This window comes from Sabethes cyaneus, chromosome 1 (genome assembly GCF_943734655.1).
Source record: "Sabethes cyaneus chromosome 1, idSabCyanKW18_F2, whole genome shotgun sequence".
Taxonomy (NCBI): domain Eukaryota; kingdom Metazoa; phylum Arthropoda; class Insecta; order Diptera; family Culicidae; genus Sabethes; species Sabethes cyaneus.
In genome coordinates, this window is record NC_071353.1 from 7,317,876 (window position 1) to 7,340,248 (window position 22,373).

Genomic DNA, 22,373 nt, shown 5'->3' on the forward strand with positions numbered 1-22,373 from the left:
AACCTCCCTAACCACGAGCTCATAAATAATTTAGATGTTATTCATTTTGATGGTTTAGCATATTATGTTTACATGTTTGCATGTTTATTCCAGCGCATATTTTGTTTCACTGTTGATTTTTCTCTCCATCAATTTCCCGCAGTTTCAATCGTTCGAAGTTCGAACTTTACCCGAGCTTTTCCAACCACGACGGGGATCAAATGAGGTTTTGGAAAATTTATTCCCGCTCCATTCGCCACCAAACAATGCACGGCCCATTGAGATTTAGCGATGGAAAAGGCCTAGTTTTGTTTTCAACTTTTAAACGGTGGATTACACACTCAAATAAATCTCCCCCCAGCTAAATATGTATGAATATTCTAGAATTCCTTCCATTGTAATCCTTGCAGTTTGGAATTAATATCTAAGTGGAGCACAGAATTTCACCGCACCGTCCCGGTGCTGGCAAAAACTCTCGTAAAACACAAAACCTAAACCCAAATTTTCCTGTCCGAAAATCAAACAATCGCCCAACGCAAACCGCGGCCGCGGCTTCAGCGACCGACCTCCAGAACTAAATTGAGCGACACATTTAAGCACGCGGGAAACCCCGACAACCTTCGGTGGTCGCTTCGGGCTGCACGCCAAACTTCGCTGATCATGGCAGCAGTACCGTCCCAAGCCCAGGGGCGGCGGCTGCTGCTGTGGTTTTCACCACCACCCCCTTCGCTAATATTCGAACTTTAATTATACGCGGTTTGATTTTCCACTCGGTTCGGTTCGCTGTAAATGTTTTGTACACGTGCGGATTCACTCATCCGCAGCAAATTTCCACGCCCACATACACACATTCACTTTGATTGTTCGTTCGAAGTTCAGAAATTTTATAGGCTTTCCAATATCATTAATTTTTGTGACCGATTTTGCGGATGCATTTTCTAGCGAAACAAAGACAAAATTAATGTAGATAAAATTTCACAACATGAAAACACGCATATACCTACTAAAAACGTTGCTTGTGCTGCACAATCCGTAGAATTCATTATCGAATCACAGTATTCTGGTTTTGTTCGAATTTGAATGTCCAATTAAGTTCCAGGAATTAAAGCATAGAGATTCCGCATATTTGTATTACAGCTTCCAATGCAGTAATTTGCGCCCATTCCGAATCAGTGTTTGCAGCTGGACCGAAACGATAGGCACACACCTCGGTTGTTGAAAACTCGCTGAAAACGTGGCATTTCGTTTAATTACGTGAATGCATTTTGGCCTGTGTTTATATATTCAATTTTGGACGCGTCGTCACACTTGCCCAAGGCCCGCGCGCGCGCTTTGCTAAAATGGAATGGCCATCGTGTGGTGGTTGAGCAGAATCGCACCACCAGCTCGACACCGGTCTCTTCTCCGCTGGGGCACAATTCGATACAGTTTCTAACTTTACATTAATTAAACAGTGGGCGAATTTTGTGAAAATGAGTGTTAAATTTTCAAGATTTATTCAGCTAAAAGTAAGGCAAAGTCCAGGTCGCTGTATTCCGCTTTCGGTATTTGATCTGATCTTGATTTTTGTTAGACCTCGTGTTAAAGCTCTTTTGGTGGCGTATTGATTGCCGTTGCCCAACAGTTTCCTAGTTCGACGGTCGATCTAAACTATGGAAGTTGTCTCGAAAAAGTCTGCGTTTCTGCTGTTGTCAGAGGCATGGAAGTTTTTGCTTGTTAGCAGTTTACATTCCTCCCGACAGAAGCAAAATAGTCAGATTCATAGCCGAGCATATTCTCTCGATTGGTGAGCTACGTGCGAAAGAGGTTTCTGACCGCAGAATTTTGATTCGCGGTGATTACAACCAACCGCAAATTTCCTGGTTTTATGGGGAGGATGTACAATACGATTCCCTCATTGATGGTTGATGGATTCGAATTCCTAAATTTAAAACAAGTAAATCCACTGAGTAATTACCTTGGACGAACACTCGACCTCGTGTACTGCCTTTCTGATCAAGAGATCTCAGTGATTTGCGCAATATCTCTGCTGCTTCCCGTCGATCCATACCATCCTCCACCGGATTTATTTTTGCCTACAGTGGTAGATCCCGTTGACGCTCCTGCTTCCAATGTCGGAACGGCACCTCTAAATTATCGTCATATAAACTGCCGCGTTCGACACAGTAAATCATCAAATACTCTTGCACAAGCTCTCTAAACTGGGTGTTTCTGACCTCGTGGTTGAGCTCCTATCTTACAGACCGTACGTTACGTGTCAAGCTGAATTCGACAGTTTCACGTGAGTTTTGTAATACTTCTGGTGTCCCACAAGGTAGTAGCTTGGGTCCTTTGCTTTTCGCCGTGTACTTTAACGATATTGCTATGACGATTGTCGCCGCGAGCAAATACTGCTGGACATCTTCGCTGATTGGTGTAACAGAAATAATTTCATTTGCCTGTCTCATTTGACTATCAGATGAACGGAGTTGTTCTAGAACGCGTCGATCAGATTAATGATCTTGGAGTTTTGTTGGAAGCTCACGTTCAGCAAACAATATACTGCTGTCATCTCAGGAGCTTCACAGCAACTGGGATTCATCACAAAAATCGCTCGTGACTTTAATGATCCGCATTGCTTGAAAGCATTGTACTGCGCATTAGTACGACTAATACTTGAAAACGCCTGTTTCATCTGGAATCCCTCCCTGTCCCAGTCCCAGTCCCAGTCCCAGTCCCAGTCCCAGTCCCAGTCCCAGTCCCAGTCCCAGTCCCAGTCCCAGTCCCAGTCCCAGTCCCAGTCCCAGTCCCAGTCCCAGTCCCAGTCCCAGTCCCAGTCCCAGTCCCAGTCCCAGTCCCAGTCCCAGTCCCAGTCCCAGCCCCAGCCCCAGCCCCAGCCCCAGTTCCAGTCCTAGTCCTAGTCTCAGTCCCAGTCCCAGTCCCAGTCCCAGTCCCAGTCCCAGTCCCAGTCCCAGTCCCAGTCCCAGTCCCAGTCCCAGTCCCAGTCCCAGTCCCAGTCCCAGTCCCAGTCCCAGTCCCAGTCCCAGTCCCAGTCCCAGTCCTAGTCCCAGTCCTAGTCCCAGTCCCAGTCCCAATTTCAATCTCAATCCCAGTCCCAGTCTCAGTCTCAGTCCCAGTCTCAGTCTCAGTCCCACTCTCAGTCCCAGTTCCAGTCGCAATTCCAATCCTAATTCCAATCACGGTCCTACTCCCAATCCCAATCCCAACCCCAATACCAATCCTGTGAAGAAAATCACTGGTATGCCCCGCCCAAGGTCAATCGCAATCCTAATGCAAATCTATGGTCCCTGGTAAAAATTTCATTTAATCCTCTAACGGGCAACACCTTAAAAACGATGCAATCAAGCAAATTACTACTTTATCGTGAAAGTACACTTAAAAGAAGCTCGATAGACGATCGAAGATGATAACTTTTGAACGCATGGTCAGAATTTTGTGATATTAATATCAAAAGAGAAAATTTGTTGCGAATATATTTTTCATATTGTCAATTCAAGACAAATTTCGTATGTGGTTCTGGATCTCCAAAAGCGAAGGGCGTCTACAGACGGTCTTACCCGTTAGAGGGTTAATATTTTCAAAAATCCCCACTCTGTTTGTGGTTTTTACGTTAAGTTTTTGTAATGGTAGTTTTTTTTTTACAATTAACGGAAAGAACTGTAGAAGAAAGCAATGAAACACAGAGTCGATAGCATCTAACAGATCGAGATAAATAAATAAACACCTTAACCAAGTGAAATTCGAAAACGTGAAGTATGTATGGGGCATTTATAGAGTCAATTATAATCTACATTATTGCTGAACTAAGTATTGCTCAATCTGGAGTATTTACGGTGCACTCCCAGCACCAACTGGCTGGTGAGCAGAGTGCGCTCTTGGTGCACTGCCCAGTGCACCTAATAGTTACCTAAAACTACAGTTGTAAGATTAGGAACTGAAAATCACAAGACCCCGCACCTCCTAACTTGGCTACTCAATTGTACAAATATAAATATTTCCAGGTATGGCCACGCGGAGGCGCTAGGTAGGGTCTTGGAATGGCTAGAGCTTTGTCGGGTGCTTTTTCCTAGTTGCCTTCCCCAGTTCATAAAATTAAAATTTTGTTCTCTCTACAAAATTTTACGTAACAAAAATAATTCGACAAGGTGTAATTAGGAAGTACCAGAAGTGTAACGATCCTACCCTTCGTGTAACGAATTTAGGAACCGGGCCTGGGCTCGGAGGATTAAATTCCGGCCAATTCACGCCAAGTAGAAGCATCCGAGTTGGTCAGGAAATAGAACGACCAACGGGGGTATAATATAAAATATATGAAACACCTTAAGAATGCGCGGCCCAGTTTCTCCAAGGGTACGCGCAAAGAATTTGAAATTAAATCAACCTTTAATTAAACTGCTTCTTCTGCGTTCTTTTTCCCAACTAGCTATGTTTCAAATCAAATTGGCAGTAGAATATGTTCGGTTGGATTTTCGGCTCGACTGAAAGAACCTCCATTTTGTTTATTGAGAGTCAAACCTGTTGATACATATTTGCAAGATAAACGGATTACTACTCTGTCAGTTACTCGTATCCTTTTGCTGCGCATTCCGTAATTTATCCTATAAAATTCAAAGCAAATGCCAATAGGGCAAAAGAAATATGAAATATTTCCATCTCTGCAATGAGAAATGGCTTCTAAAATCGGTTAAATTTGTTAATCCATCAAAAACATATGAATACAATAAAACAGATAGTATGCAAGAATAATAATACTAACTTACTCTCTGGATACAGATTGTTGTGATCATTTGTGTAGGTGTTCGTCCGACTATCAATTTCGACTGGACATCTGAAAAAAATATGTTTGAATATTTCAAATATATATAATTTAATTCCCGAAAGTCCTACAATTTTAATGTCTTCGGTAACTTTACATAACAAACAACTTTTCTGAAGACGCAAAGCTTCTAAAGTCATTATTTAAAAAGTTAGACTTCAACACCATCTGTAGGAATAAAAATCCATCTACTCAAAATATACAAAAAAGATGCGAAATTTTATAACAAACAATATTGTTGAAGACAACTAAGCTCTAGACAACGTAAGCAGGCTAAGTGAAGAGAGCGCCTGAGACGCTCTTCACTAAGCCAATTTTTGTTTATTAGATTTCACGCTTCGCGGAGCCTGAATATCACGGCTTCAAGGTACGATGCTGGTCTAACAAGCCAGTCGTCGTCGTATGTTCGTATCTCGGCTGGGAGGTGCTGCTATAGAGCTAGTAGGATCGTTACACTAGCCCCGTAATTGTCCTGTACTCTAATAGCCGGCTGCGAAATCTGTTGATAAAGAAGGGGGTCAAGTTCTCAACAGGACGTGGCCATACCCATGGTTTTACTTTTTTTGGGGCCTGAATATATTCGCTAGTGAACAGAACGGCAGGGGCACTCAGCACTCAATTTCAAGTTTAATTTCAATTTTGATTTGAATTCCAATTTGAAATCAAGTCCCAAGTCAGATTTTATGTCTGATATCAAGCAAAAATTCAAATTTGACTTCTGTTTCAAGCCCAATTTTATATCTAATTTAAAATCCAATTGGGAGTTTTCTTTTAAGTTCGATTTAATTTCGTAGTCCATTATGTTCGATCTCAGTTCTTATTCCAATATGAGCATAATGAACTTAATCAGTTTTAAGTAAAATGTTATGCAGTGTTGCAAAGCCCGCACTCGTGTGGTCTAATTTTCTCACACACATGTACTCATTCTATCGAACACGCCGGCACAAGCATCCCTTTAAAACTCCCGCACTTATTTCTTCATGCACTGCAACGAGTGTTTGCGACATGGTATGTTTAGCTAACAGCTATAGTCGTCGCTCGTCGTTCGTCGTTGCAGCCCGATCTGCTGATACCGATTACTCATGACGGCTCGTACTGCCGCCCGTGAGTAGGATTCCCAACGATTTTTTTGACTTCTTGGGAAAAAACTATGCATGAAGACGATGTGAGGATGTGCGTACGCGAGTGTGTGGGTAGCAGAATGTCTGCACACAGTACCGGCGCGGCGGCTGTTTTTTACGCCTGCGTGTGCGGCGTAAGCGTTGAATGGTTGACTTCTCGCTCGATTCGCTCGACATTGATGTTATGTCTAATTTCATGTTCTAATTTCAGCTCCGATTTTAAAATTAATTTCAAGTGCGTTTTCAAGTCGCAGTTAAGTCCTGTTTCAAGTTAAATTTCATGTCCAATATCAATTCGAATTGGAAGCCTAAATCAAGGCGAATTTTGAGTTCAATTCAAACTTCAATTTCCAGCGTAATTTAAAATTAATGACCGTCTATGCGTGCTGTGGATTAAGGGCAAATTCTTTAACTACACGTGGGACTGCGTCTTATGGTAAGGTTTGGGATAGGGTGTCATTCCAAAAAATCTTTCTTGAAAAGTGGTCAGGTTTTGAACGCCAATAGCTTAGCGGTTTCCCGATCGATTTTCAATATTCTTACACCAATCGATCGGAAAATCTTTTAAGAATTGATGCAAATGAAGAAAAGTGTGCATTCTTGATGTTGAACTATTGAAAAATTGAAAATAATGAGCCTCTGTTTAACCAGAATTCTCGCTTCGTGACTGGTTGTTGGAAATGACGTCATCACGTTTAACGTGTTTTCACGCTTCAGCTTTTAATTCAGTCAATTTTCAAGATATTTTCACCACTTGATCGGAAAATCGAATTGGAAAATATAGAAAACTACTGATTTTTAATGCACGTCATTGAAAAACTGGAAAACCCGAGTTAGAGTGGTCGTACTAGAAATTGTCGCTTTGTGATTGGTTGGAATAATTTCCAACTATTATCGAACAAGTCTTGGTACAATTCAGGAATCAACGAGAAAGTCGATGGCAAATTCCATTTAATTCGACTATAACAAAGTTACAAGAAAACTAAATAAAATCCTACCATTTCTCCTTGATTGCTATTTGCCTTGATAATTCCCGGCAACACGAGCGGTGCCGCAGTTAGTTTAATTTCAAAAATCGTCACGTGAATAAGTGATAGCAGTTAAAACCCAAGTTAACACCAAATTAAACACCATTGATCGCAACAAATACGCAGAAAAACGCATTAAAACTAAACCGAATGTTTTGTTTTAATAATTATTGCTGGCCCAATCAACTTTATTGTAATCAGCGGAGAACATCAATCTTTTATATCTTCATATAAGCAGTATTAGTATTAGCAGTTTTAGTGACATCTTTTGCATCTTCAGAGAAGAATTTAAACTAGAAAACTTGGATCTTGGGACTTTTCAGTCGGTTTTCTGTTGCAGCACAAATCTATCCGTCACCAATGACAGTAATACGTAGCGTAATTTTTCTTTGGTAGTAAAAGGTGAACAGCTCACTGGTAATTTTGCTCTTTTGTTCAGTCAGTAGATGATGGAATGATGGACCATGAGAAATAGGTGGGACCATTCATGCCGCTTGCTCTGGTATATAACACGAGGTAAGCCGGCGAACAGCATTATTCCAAAGCTAGCTGAGCTACTGTCAACATCTTATTGGCATATCTGGGCGTGGCATAGGAGGAAGCAACAAGGGCAAGCGAAAGTCACGCTCGAGTCGTGCACGTCTGTAGTTCCCGGTCAGTCGTATTCATCGGCTGCTGAGGAAAGGAAACTATTGAAGCAGGAGCTGGCTGCCGTGATGGAATAATTAGCTGCGTATGTGCTTGAGTTGGCAGGAAATGCGTCTCGCGACAACAAAAAGACCAGAATTATCCCATGTCACTTGCAGCTGGTGGCCACCTGGACTAGTATTTCATCGTGACTCCATACACAAACTGCTTCGTCGATAGCATAGCTGGTAAGGCTTTCCTGGTGGTCCGTTGTAACAAGCCGTTCCTGGTTTGCGATCATCGGAACTCCAGTTTATCGAAAAGAAAATTACGGTAAGTGCGTTAGTGCAAGTTTATTGCAAGCTGGAGTTATGATAATCAAACAATCGGTCCTTTTAGGGCCCACGCAACAATTGAAGAGTTTATTATATTTTCTTGCCCAGTTAATACGATAGCAATTTTTCGCCGTTGCAGACGCCCAACAAATGACGAAAATAAGTTTTCTGGTAATAAGTTTTCTTTTCTGGGCGACATTTTCTGTCTCTTCCAAAACGTCTGCATCTGCAGCTTGTAAATGCTTTATTATCAGTGTTCAGTAGAAGTAGAATCAGTAGAAACAGATCATGAAATTTTTTTACCGTTTGGTTTAGTGTAACTTCGATTCGTTTTAATAAAATAGATTCTATCAATTCATGGATATAACTCCGAAATCGGTTGAGGATTGAACTTATACAATGTTACTACTTTGATAAACCTTACGTATGTAGCATGTATACATGAAGAATCGTATTATTACTGTATTCGTACTGTTTAGTTGTATTTCGTCCTTTCAACATTCAACATACAAAGCTTGAAACCTTTTGTTAAAAACCATAAATCCGGGATGGATTTATAACATTTCATTGTTAGAAAACATCGGTAAAACTGCGTATATATTTCATTAGCATCGTAACAATACCTTGCTAGAAAAACGATTAATTCAATGTAAACGCAAACAAACGGTATTCACGTTCCTATTTATAGTTGAACAAATTAATTATTTCAAAACAATCGTCTCTACCCGAGAGCGAATGACACTTTTCCCACCGTGAATCGATTCCGTCAACACTCGAGTCGAAAGCAGCAATATTTATCCTATCAATAGCATTTTACCAATTGCGGTATAATGCAAAAGGATCGATAACACACAAAAACCCCCGCCCTCCCTGTGTGTGTGAGTGCGCCCCTACCAAACGCGTTCCCCATTTCATCCGATCAAGTAAGTTCCGCGCATGGCGACCGACCCGGATGGACGGACGGACGGAACACGGACACCATATGAGTTCCGCCCGAAGGCTGTGTTGCACGAAGCGGACGGCACGGCACGGCACACGCACGGTGAAATTTGATCCCACGTGGACAGCATGGCCTGCATGGTTGCCCAATGCGCTGCAGCAGATTCGAAACCCGCACCACGGCCGGCAGCCCACCAGCGTCTAGCCGGCCGGCCGGCCAGGGCAAGGGGAATGGACGGCGATAAATCTACACGGCCGAATCAAAGGCAATGATTTATGCAAAGTTTTTCTTGTGTAGTCTCGCTGTTGCTGATGCAGCCATTTGTAATGGCAGCACTTCGATCGACCGCGGGGCAACCGGTCGGGTAAGACGCCTTAATCCGTGTCCGTTGTAAAGCAAACTTTTCACCGGAATCGAATCGTCTGTCGCTCGCTTGGCTCCGAACGGTACGCTGTCTGTTATCGCTGGTTTACTCATATCCCTGGGATTACCCGGGAATACTGTGTCCTCTGTGTTCTGTGTTGAGGTGGGTAACGCTGTTGTGGGCACAGCGCACAGGTTGAATTATTCTACCTCCGAGAATCACCGTACACGAAGCAATTGAATTGGTGAAATAAACCATGCATCGAAAAAAAGGAGGAAAAAGCTGCTCTGAAGCCACACGAGCCCATAATTCATCCCGGAACAAAGTCAGCGACCAGCAGAATGCCAAATGCATATCCCTATCGACGCGTGTCACCAATACAATTCATGGCATCGGTTTACATCCCCTCGCGCGGGATCCGTCACCACCGCCGTTCGTGGCTCAGTCTGCTATAAACGCAATTTACAGCGGTCACCATTGTAACTCGCCATTCATCAGCTTTTTGATTTTACCCGACACCGCCATTTCGCTTCCCGCCGCCGCGCCGGTCTCCGCAATTAATTCAATAATCAACACCAGACCAGCTCGGGTCGGAGACTCGCTTGCTGCGGCAAACATCCCGCCGGGAGTGTCCTTGTTTGCTCTGCTTTTTTTTTCCACCCATTTATTCTCTTTCGCAGCCGGTATATGTTGTAGATATACATTTATTTCGTTAAGCATGCTGGAAGCCGCAAAAATTGAATTTAATCTCTCTGTTTGATGACCGTCCAGCGGCGATGGTTTCATCTGATTGGCAAGGGAGTGGTTGAAACCAAAATAAAAAAAACGAACAGAATCTTCCCAACTTTGTACGGCCACCCACACCCGTTCGTGTGGGTTCGCTACTAATTAAAGGGAATTGGTTCCCAGCATGTTGTGGAAGTGATTGCGTTGGCATTCGATGTTTTTCGATCCACTTGCTACTGATGGGATTGAGCTGGTGATTTCCATTGTCTTCTTTAATCTTTAAGACTCGGCTCAAGATGTCTCTCACGATGCGTGCGGAGCTATCCCAAACTTATTGATTGAAATGGTTGGTTTCTATTTAAAACAATTGGACACTGCCTTTGACCTCGGTGCTGACCTTCGATCATCATATTATACTTGACAAAATCTCACGATTGGTTGTTTCGGAACGAGTTGTCACATGGTTATGCTCATATGTGTGCAGTAGAGTGTTTTTGCAAGTAAAGCTTGATTTGAAGGTCCCATCCACATTTACAAATAAATCCGGTGAACCACAAGGCAGTAATATGGAATCGCTTTTCTTTATTCTAACACGCTACCGAAATTATGTACGAGTTCTGATATGATTCAATTCGATCTTGGGCTACTTATTGTCAATTTCTCAGATGCCTCGGAAGCCGCAAGTCGCTTTCAACTTGGTCAAAGAACCATCTTGCACGTTGAGCTCCTCTGTTCTTGGAATCAGTGAGATTGTTGAAGAGAAACGTTTTCGCCGCACTGTCGTCCGGCATCCTTATGTAGCTCATGATTCATGCGTCTCCACTAGTCTTCGTTTTGAACGGTAGAACGAACGCATTTTAAACCTTTTTTACATTTTCGTTTCGATCAAGTTGCCTTTACCGTTTGGAGCAGCGAATGACTGCAAAACAGTCAAATGACTGGCAGTCACCACGCTAACGAAAAGCAACCGCGCTATCGTATGATACTACAAAAAACAACCACTACATGTGCATAGAAGAAGCCGGTGTGATTCCGTCCAACACAAAGGAACATTTTGCTTGCGTCGGATCGATGTTCGGGTGACAAACTATTACTGTGAGCAGCCGATTTGGAGACAAAAAGAGAAACGAAAAAATACGTCACTTTATGCTTCCAGTCAGTTTGCAGTTTGCATTCTTCAATATGAACGCGCAAAGCGGCTGTTGGCTTCTTTTGAGAGGCTACATGAAATATGAATTATAAGACGGCAACAGCGCAAGCGGCAGATTGACTGGACTCAAAAAACAGTCAAATGATCGTCCAAAAAGCGCAAGTTGAATGAATGCGGAAAGCGTACGCATTCACGAAGTCACATTAAACTTGCGATCCCTTTCCAAGCCCTGCCCAGGCACCATTTGTTCTAAATATTAATACCATTTGTTCGTTGACTTCAAAGCCACATATGATACCATCGACCGGAAAGAGCAATGGAAAATCATTCCCAAGGAAGCTCATCAAACTGATTAAATCTACGATGGATGGTACACAGTGCTGTGTTCGGATCTCGGGTGGATTGTCAAGTTCATTCGAATCATACAGAGGGCTTCGTCAAGGTGAGGGCTTATTAGACCGGTTATTCTCTACGGGCATTAAACATAGACAATGCTCTCCTCCTTGAGCATGGACCTGGACGAGTGCTAAGAACGCTGCAAATACATTTGTTCCCTACTGACCGTGACGTTGATATTCCCAATGGCGATCTTGATGTCTCGTTGCGAACAGCTATTGTACTTTGCCGTAATCGCGCGTAGAACGCTTCCTTCTTATCGGACAGTGCATGTTGATCTTGCTGTAATTGAAGAAACGGCGCTTTACCCTCAATAGACACATCCTCTCGTTCATCAATTTCCAATCTATTATTGCGGTTCTACATTCTGCCCTGCTGCGGATCTTCCAAACCTTCTCTCCTCTACGATAGATTTCTTCCAAAGCTACCGTGTTTGTGGGATTCAAGCTGTTCGAGCAGCACCCGGTCGTCATCTACGGAACTCGGTGATCTACAGTTCCGAGTACCATTCGTCGTCCTTATTTCGTCGCGTAGGTCGATACCAATTATTTCGATCCGTGGTTGCTAGAATGTTCGTAGGGTTGTTTAGGTAGGGTTTCGTGCTGGGGTTGCCATCTTAGCCTTACTGTCGAGATACCACGTTTCCTAATTTAGATGCCAGCTCCGGATCCGACGTTGTCCTGAGCTGCTCCTATCCTGGAGTTCAGGCGCTCACTCAGTTGTGGAATGTAAAGGTAACCCTGATCCTGAATTGTCCTGTGTTGTTTCCTGCTTGGTACCATATGTAGGTAAGGATAGAAATGGTTGAACAAAAGACTGAGAACCACTGAGGATTAAATTTTACGCCTTCAGATTCGTGAGGAACCAACGTTGTTACTAGTTAGGTTTTAAGCTCTAATAACTGAGTGATTTCCCCATGGGTTTTCAATGTTTTTGTACCAATCGATCGAAAAAACGTCTATAGGTCGACTTTAATAAAGAAAGCTATTGCTTTTTAGAAGTACAATGTAGAAAAATTGCGAAAAGGCTTGTCATATCTTATTTTTGCCATTTTCAGTACATTTGTCAAAAAAAATTATATGTTTTACAAGCACAGACATCAGTTTTATGTGTTATTAGTGCAGCTGCAGACAAACATGCGCTTGATGAAAAGTATATTAGTTGTGCGATTTTTCAACACCGAATATCACCCTTCCCTTCCCATCTTCAATGTACCAACATGCTCCCATAGACTCGGGAAATCATCACAAAAAAATAAAATTAGTTCAACTAACCTGCTAGCCGTAATAAGATCTTGCAACTCGAAGCACTAAACATTGTATTCTACAGGTTCTATTACTTTTTGGGGCATAAATTACACTAAATACTGAGTTACAGTAACGTTTAGAGAAATAGTTTCACATGCGCAGTAACATCAAGAAATGATTCATAAAATGCAGTTATCAAGATAAATATAAAAACAGAATGTCAAATTTCGATAACGGAATGTAGCACCTAGGATTTGCTTTTTCATATTGAATAGCTATTAAACGTGTAGTGACCGTGTAGCGATCCTACCCTCTAGCTCACTTAAGTTAAAAATTTATCCTGAATCCGGAAAATTAAATGGCAGTTATTTCATGGTAAAATAAAAGTCGCCGCCTTGGTCAAGAAGCAAACGAGTAAGGCCAGCATAAAAGTATAAAACATCTTCAGAATGCGCGTCCCAGTTTCGTGCACTGAAGTTAAACAACATTAGAATTAAACGACAATGTTTAGTAAACATACGAACTATTCTGCACGGTCCGCACAACGTGACCGATTCCGTTGCTTTCGCTAGCCGCTTAGGCAATAAAGGGTTAACTAATGTTTATTTGAGCGTCTTAGTAGAATACCTGAAACGATAAAAAAGAAGAAAAACAAAAGTTATTTATATCCTTTAATTCTACTACTGTGTTTCACTGTAGTAAAATTAAAGGATATAAATAACTTTTGTTTTTCTTCTTTTTTATCGAATTAGGGGTTGCTTCTCGTCGTCACCGACCGCCGACGTCTCAGAGAGCACGAGTTAAGTGTTTATCAATTTGTTCACCTTCCGATTACACTGGGGCTCAAGAATGAACGGCGCAAGCGGGATGGGCGATAAAGCACTCACGGGTGGAGCGTAATTCAACAAGTAACAAAAAAGGAGGAAGCGGTGGATGGAGGACTCACGTAGGGACACAAAGTAGGTGGGGAAATTTCGCTTTAATTTAGGCTAGCTGAAGACCAAATACATCAATCGATTCTGGTGAATCGTAAGTTGCCTGTTGACTCCTAAGATCGGAGTGGTTCAGTCAGAAATGTTTCTTTTATTTTCCAATTTTAAAACCGAAGAATTTCAATACATGTTTCTTCGATTTTTAAACATTGGCCCAACCTTTACAGCATAGTCCGACTTTGATAACATTTTTTGTCTTTACATAAATGCCTATAACTCTATTATTTTTCAAGCAACCAGATCGAGGTTGTCCAGAAATATACTTTATTCTTAGGCCTTTGCTTACTTACTTTAGTGGCAATGGTCCGCTACCGATACTCCGCCGGGCGAATTATGGTCCTCCAGTATCGTCGGCCCTGGGCTGCCGTTCTCCAATCCCCACGAACGCCAGTTGTACGTGACTCGTCTTCGACAGCACACTCCCACCGGGTGCGGGGTCTGCCTCGGAGTCTTCGGCCTCTTCCTGGTTCTCTGCTGCAAACAGTTTTGGCTATTCTTTCGTTGGGCATTCTGGCCACGTGTCCAGCCCACCGCTGCCTGCCACTTTGCACTACCTTCACTAAATCAGCATTGTTGTGACGCCGCAGAATAAAAAACGATCTTTGCAATTCGAGCCTTTTTAGCGTCGATCAAAACTAAAAGATATATTTTGACCGTTAGTGTTATTTTGGTCTTAACGTTATTTTTACTTCCTACTTACATTATTGTTTTCTATCTGCCTTGATTTATGCGAACTTCTTTTGCTATCTATCGTGCCGTAAATTGAACCACCCTAATAAATATTTTCCCGGCTTTAGTTTTCAATGTTATTGTAAATCGTGATAAATTACTCACAGCTCCGATATTTGTAGTTTGTGTTTTTGCCTTTCCGTTTTAGCTTTTCCGTATGAACACTCGTATCTCTACTCGTACCTATAGTTGTAGATCAATTATTATAATCACTTCAAAGCATAGAATTCTCTTCATTCGACTTACTCAAACTATTTTTCTTCCCGCAAAACACTTTCTTGACACTACAACAGCTATTTCTTCGTGCTATCTTTCAACTCACTTTCGAGAACTCTTTCCAACTATCGGCCTTTTATACTCTATAAACTTCAACTATCTTCAACTATAAATTCTATACACTCCGACTATCTAAGATGACTTTCACTATTCAATCAATCTTCTATCCGCTGTTTATTTTCTTCCAAGTCTCACTGACACAACTTTGTTTATTTTCTCCTGTCAACTTAAGTTCGTTGCGCGAGGGCCTCACCAGTGTGGCCAGAACAAGCATATTTGTATATTTGGTACAGCTCGTGTTTCTTCATTTTGCCACTAAGTATAGATCGCAGAATTTTACGCTCAAAAACCCCAAGCACTCGCCGATCAGCTTCCTTTACCGTCCATGATTCGTGTCCGTAAAGGGCCACCGGGAGGGTTAGTGTTCTGTAGAGCGCCAGTTTTGTGCGAATTTGCAAACTACGAGAATTCAGCTGGCTACGTAATTCGTAGAAAGTCCGATTCGCAGCTGCAACTCGTCGTTTCACTTCGCGGCTTACATCGTTGTCACGAGTGTACCAAGGTATATACATTCTTCCACTACTTCATATCGTTCCCCATCTAGCTCCACCTCGGCAGCAACACCACTTGGTCTCCCACGTTCCCTACCAGCAACCATGTACTTCGTTTTGGCGGTGTTAATGGTAAGTCCCAATCTCGCCGCTTCCCTTTTAAAACGCCTGAAGGCCTCATCCATTGCTCTACAGTTTATTCCGATGGTATCGACGTCATCCGCAAAACCAAGAAGCATGTGAGATTTCGTGATGATAGTTCCATTCCTTTCCACGTTTGCCCTTCGTAATGCACCTTCCAAGGCAATGTTGAATAGCAGGTTAGAGAGTGCATCCCCTTGCTTCAGTCCATCCTACCTCACGAAAGCAGCTGAGGTCTCACCCGCTATTCTAACGCAAGATTTGGATCCGTCCAGCGTCGCACGAGTCAGCGTAACTAGTTTCGTCGAAAAACCATGTTCTAGCATTATCTGCCACAGCTCATTTCGTTTAACTGAATCGTACGCCGTTTTAAAGGCCACAAACAGATGGTGTGTCTGCAAGTTGTACTCACGGAACTTGTCTAGCAACTGACGCAGGATAAACATCTGATCCGTCGTGGAGCGATCCTCACGAAAACCAGCTTGGTACTCGCCGACGAAGGACTCCGCTAACGGTCTAAGTCTGCAGAACAGGATACGGGAAAGCACCTTGTAGGCAGAATTGAGCAATGTAATTCCTCGATAGTTTTTACACGCCAGTCGATGTCCCTTTTTGAAAATTGGGCAAATGAGACCGGATCCAATGATCCGGTGGATTACTTCGTAGAGCCGCTCGCTCCCAGCTTTTAGAAGTTCAGTCGGGATGCCGTCCTTCCCAGCAGCCTTACCGATTTTCAGCTCACTGATTGCCTTCTTAACCTCCTCCTGTGTTGGTGGCTCCACAGCTTGGCCATCGCTTACAATTTCTATACTGTCCCTGCTGATGTCCGCATTTACCTCTCCATTCAACAGTGTCTGAAAGTGCTCCTTCCACCTGGCTGCTACCGCCGTTTTGTCGGTAAGCACGCTACCACCACTATCATTGCACATCACCGGCATGGCAAAATTCCTGCTTCTCACCATTTTATAGAAACTTCGTGTGTCGTTGTTGGCGTATCGCTCCTTTGTGTCGGCGAGCACGTGCTCGTCATACTCGCGTTTCTTTAAACGATGGAGTCTTTTTTCCGCAGCTCTAGTTTCTCTGTACCTCTCTCTATTTTGACGCGTTGCCGTAGTGAGCATGCGACTCCTGTCCTGGTTCTTTTTATTTTAGACCTTAGAGGGGTTAAAAGAAGCAGTACACAACTTCTTAAGCGTTGCTTCAATGATCCTGGTCCCATTCTGTTTCTTTGTTTCATCACTTTCTTCTACCGTCCCCTACGTTGATTGTAAACCAACGTTAGGCCAGCAGTAGGCCCCGATGAATTTTAAAAAACACCGTGTATTCGGGTGAAATCGATCACATTTTTGAACTGTCGGTACGCTTAGTGTTAGAGTACAGTTTTCCATGAAAGCTAATACTTTTTTCGCCTCAAATCCAACGGTAGCTGGAATGGAATGCGGCAAACTGTTCGGCAGAGTACAGAAATCCGACCACTTCTGCTTTTCGTCAGTTCCTATTTTTCCACTAGCAATGTTTCATATCACATCGAAATACTTTTCACTGCAATTTCATTCCGGCAAACCGAGTTTGGCTAACTGAGCTGTTGTTTTGGTTATGCGTGGATGGAAAAAAAATCTTATGCACACTAGATCATTTTTCAGCGTTGTTGTTAAAACATTGCTGCTTTTTGTTTGGCTACTCATTGTTTATCCTATACATACTGCCTATCACCGATTTGGTAGCATTTCTGCGAACGTTTTGTGCACTAATTAGTAGCGAAAAGTTCTGCAAAATAATCTCAATCTGTCACGACTTTAACTTGCTGGATTTGCCATAAATTTGATCAATTCTGTTCATAATTGTCACCTGAACATAAAATCTTTTATTATTATAAAGCTTTTTACAGTTCATTACAAGCGATTGACGCCATTTTATACGACAATCACTGCTAGAGCATGAGCACGAAACATCCTGCTATTTTACTATGCAACAAAAGTATAAATCCATCTCTGCATGCTTGTTAATAATAATTCCGTAAGCTTAGTTTCTATTAAACCCAGCAGGTGTCTGCTAATGTAGTCGCCAATCCTCTTCCTTCGAGAACCTTAACCCCTCAGTGGGACTGGGGATGGCACGCTCGTAAGAACTAATCCTTCGTTGTCAGCAAATGACGCCCAACCAACAAGCCGGGCCTGTTGATGTTGACAGCACACAGCAGCGCACAGCAGGTGAATGTGACGCAATTTATTACACGTAAGTAACCGTAGTTGGCTGTGGCAAACGGTGTCACTGGTGTGATACGCAGTCTGGCTCTGGCTCCTAATCCTCAGTTTGTTTTTATTGCGTTTAATCCATATGTGCGTTGTAGTTGTCGTTTCTGGTTTAATTTTCTAGCACGGTAGAATCCCTAGCAATTCGCACCCGCCTAGCACTATCATTAGCTGTCGAGGGATTTCAGACACACTAACACCAACCGCCCGACCCGGGAAAAGGGTGAAAGGGGGAAGGGAAAGGGTCAACCAATAACCGGTCGTCGCAGGGTTCGTAGAGCGACTAATACCACTGATCCTTAGCAACGATGAGGCGAGAATCGTTCCGTTGAAGGTGAAAGGTAAGTTTAATTTAATTCTAATTTTCACACTTAAATTTTCCACTTTCACAACACTTTGCACACCCGCTTTGGCGCACATCTACTAGGTAGAAGCAAAAACGGTTGCACCATACGTGACAAATGTTTTACTAAATGAGCAAACAAGACCCAAGACAACGGCGAAACGAGAGAAAAAAAAGCGAGAACAAGTCTGCCGGCTGATGCTATGTTGCGAAAGGTGCCACAAAACTATGCTGCTTACGCTCATCATGGTTGGCGTAGACTACATTCCGATGGTATGTTTTGCGACGAACGCAGTAGGTTGCTTTTCCACACTGCTGGCGTCCTATTTATTACCGGCTCAGACGCGAACAGACAGACGGCTCTTACAAACAGACGGAAGCGATTACTCGCTGGTGTGTACGATTTGGAGAAAACGACTGTCGCCGTTAAAGTGCTCCCGGTGCCGGCACCGAAACGTATCCTCGAACAAACGGCAACACGAGTGCTGTTACAATAAGTGACACCTAGATGCGTCGGATTTTCTTCTCTAATGATGGAACTGATTGGAAGTGACACTCCGCTCTAGTAGGGATGTCCCATTCACGACAGCAAATTGTGATTTTTCTTTTCGGTTTTTCTCACACAAACTACCACGCGACTACTTCGCTTCCACACTCGATGAAGGCGCACTATTGTGACGTTCCATAAAAGTCAGTCGCCAAATCTTAGCAACCCTAGACTCAGTAACAAGTATCACGTTCCTGGCTGCTTGGAAAAAGAAAGAAAAGAACAAACTCTTTTGCATCGCGAGTAAACTCGAAGATTGGAAAATGCAGCAACAACGCAAAAAAAAGAAAGAACTTAAAATCAACATTTCGGTGAGGGCCCACAGCTGCAGCGCACGAAAGTGCGATGCAAACAGACAAACCAACCAGGCAGAGCCAGCGCCAGACAGACAGACAGCCTATGAATAAAATATACGGAAAACATGCTCGCGAAGTTATTTTTGCAATAAATTTACTCACTCACGCCAAAACACGTGCTCCCTGCGACCGACGACGTCCGTCCCCAGCAAAACATACTAATCGAAAAAGAGATGACAATCCCACATCTTCTTCTGGTTGTCGTTTTTCTTTTTGTGTAGAAGAAATCATCACCCGCTGATGACAATATTTCTACCAGTGCTGCCGTGGACAAACGAATTATTATTGGTGAAAGAGCACGCAAATTAATTAGTCCCATAAAATCGCATTTATGCTTCCACCTCCGCTTTCGCCGCCTACTACTTACCACCTACCGCCTACTTTGGTCCGCCACCGATGAAAAGCTGTTAAATTGGTGTTTCGTTATTATCATATTTTTTGTGTCGTTTTTGTTCTCCTTTCATTGTTTGCTTTTTAATATTGCCCTGTTGGATAGCTAGCTAGCCAGGCACTTTTCAGTTCCATTTTTTTGCTGTTGTTGTTGTTGTTTTTGATGATGTATGATGTGTTCGTGTTCGCAAGAATCGAAACGTGTAGTCGCCCCCTTGTTGTAGTAGGCAAGCAACAACTACCTCGAACGGACGTCATTCATAATTCACGTGAATTCATTCTGAACGAATTTATTGCTTAAAATTTCGTTTTGTGTGTGTGTTTTTTCTTCTTCGAACAGGGCCCCGGTAAGGATGACGACTATGATGAAGCTTTGCTGGCACAGTTTAGAGGACCACCTGGTCAACCTGGGCCACCGGGTCTTCCGGGACGCGATGGTCTGCCCGGACAGAAGGGAGAATCCGGTGAAGTGGGTGCCCCGGGCTCGCTGGGACCTCGAGGATTAGATGGAATGCCAGGAGAACCAGGTCTGTTGTATTTCGAAGAAAATGGGACACCATTAGTACCGTTTTTCGTTATGCGAATTGGTTCCTTTTTCGTCAAATTTTTAGAAAATAGTTGGAGAAATAGGGAATTCAATTTTTCAGTGGTTTACCGAAGATTTGAGGGCCTAGGAACGGATTCGCATGGATGGGACGGTGTCCCATAACGCGCGAAGGTGTCTAGCAATTTCAGATACTAATGTTTGCTAAATTTTACAGGTGTTGAGGGTCCTCCGGGTTTACCAGGTTACCAGGGTCCACCCGGAGAAAAGGGGGACCCAGGCGATATCGGTCCACCGGGACTGATGGGACCGCCGGGGTTGCCAGGCCCGCCAGGCTATCCCGGAGTAAAAGGCGACAAAGGTGATCGAGGCGATTCCGTGAGTATTCCAACCTCCACCGACAAAAATAGCACTAATCTAACCTGCGCTACTCTCCTAGAAGTTTAGGAAAATGCGACGACGACAGGACCACGAAGGAATGGCCGATGAGCCCTACCGGGAGGTAGTGTATGGGCCTCCTGGACCACCCGGGTCTCCGGGCCCGATTGGACATACCGGACCGCCCGGTCCACGGGGGTACGATGGCAAAAAGGGAGACCGAGGCGAGAAAGGGCAGAAAGGGGAGTACGGACCGATGGGACTGCCGGTAGGTATTCGGGACACAATGCTGACTACAAAATGAGTGCATCCTAATTTCGATTCCTCACACCTCCACAGGGTCCAATGGGAATGCGAGGCGACGCCGGTCCAGTCGGTCCAGTTGGCAAAGCAGGCCATCCGGTAAGTCCCTATCTCCTTTTTATCTCATCATAAATAACACCCATAGACTGGTGCTTTACTTGGGAGACCAGCTCAGTGTCCTGTTCAGTAAGCCACTCTAACAATTGCCCTTTTTTGTATTTTTTCTTCTCGTTTGAAAATGCTTACCAAAACTGGACAATTTGCTAACCGCTGCAGGTGTGGGAGTACTAAACAAAGGAGACGGTTTCATTAACTGAGAGAGTGACTTTTGTGTTGTAGCCAAACCCCCTAGCAAGCAGTGTCAGACATTTTTCCTTTCCAGAAAGTAAGGGACAGTCGAGGTTTGTTTGTTTGTTTGATCGTTTCTTTGTTAATTGAATTTTTTTTATCGCATGAGCGAAAAAAGTAAGAAATCAAATAATCAAAATCCAACTTTCCGTCTTAAAGCAAAACCAAACCAAAAGTGTTAAGTATTATAAAGATGTAAACGTTTGAAAGTATTATTTATTCTGCGTGATCGGCGATCCTCGCGCTGGTCGTTCATTTCGTAGGCTAAGCAAATTACCATTTTTAGAACGTAACTCGTCCATTTCCAATAACAAAGGAAAATCTACTAAGACTTTGATTACGTATTCGAGAGAAACAAAACGAAGGGGACATTATTGAAAAGTAATAATAATAAAATTAACGTGTATAACGTGGTAAAAATGAGGGGCTGAGGCACACAAAAAAATATTTTTATAAGTGTTTATAACAAGCGGTAATAGAAAGGAACAGCGGAGCAGTAGAAGAAAAAAAAACGAACAAGTGCGATGTATAATCTCAGAAGGTCAACTCTTACAGAAAATTGTTGTTAGTAATTGAAATTCTTCGCCATTGTTTTTCAGTGTCATTTTTCGCTTTTCCACGTTTTCTCTTATCGGACCTCTCGTGGGTAATCCCGAAATAATGGACCGAAACAAACCAGAAAAACGGCTATGTATTTGTTCCGAATGGACGGTCTAACGAAGTGAATTTCCCCTATTTTTCTCGGTTGTCAGCCCAATCGAACGATCTACTTTCTTCTACCTCTTGCTCTGATTTCAATCTATTGCCCTTTACTTTTGATTGAAAACCCAGCTAGGATAGGACAAAACAAATTTTATAGATTCATCCAAAAACCAAACAAAAAAACACACATATCTCTATGCGAAAAATCAACCTACAAGCGACTAACGAAAAAAGTATCATAACTTCCTTACCTTAACGAACTATTACTAAACTAAACTCTATCGTGTTGTAAGTTATCTTCTATCCCTTTCGATGCTATACAGAGAATGAAACTAAGCAACTGAAAGCAAGCAAGTAACCCTTTCTTAAAATAGCTTGTCCATTTCTTCGTTCGAAAGCGCTCATCGATCCATAAGTCATCGACAAACAAACCATCCATTGAGAGAAAAAAAAGAAACAAAAAAACACACTCACACGTACACACATTCATACAGAGAAACTGTTTGTTAAATATTGTAAAGAGTCATATAGAAAGAAGAAAAGATCAACTAATAAAATCAAACCAATTGACAAAGTACACACCATCGGACTAGTTCCATTCAAGAAGAAGAGGCCAACTGCAGAAGTTCTAAACTAATCATCAGAATGTCCCATGATGACTGCTGCACGTACTATCTTCTATTCTTCAGCTACTCTTTTTAACCGTGTTCTATCGAATTCTATCAGGTGAAGTGTTCTCACCATCTGAAAGTCCTGTTCGGCACGTCTGTCCCCTTTGCCAGCACGCGACGC

General features: G+C 42.8%; 1 protein-coding gene across 1 annotated transcript in view; it reads left to right on the plus strand.

The window, feature by feature from the left end:
* The window catches only part of LOC128736333 (collagen alpha chain CG42342), a 114,902-nt gene that overhangs the window by 61,589 nt on the left and 30,940 nt on the right, over positions 1 to 22,373 (plus strand). The window contains exons 8-11 of the mRNA XM_053830813.1: positions 19,647 to 19,833; positions 20,068 to 20,228; positions 20,290 to 20,496; positions 20,568 to 20,630. Coding sequence (XP_053686788.1) covers positions 19,647 to 19,833; positions 20,068 to 20,228; positions 20,290 to 20,496; positions 20,568 to 20,630 — 618 coding nt within the window. The remainder of the gene's footprint in view (positions 1 to 19,646; positions 19,834 to 20,067; positions 20,229 to 20,289; positions 20,497 to 20,567; positions 20,631 to 22,373) is intronic.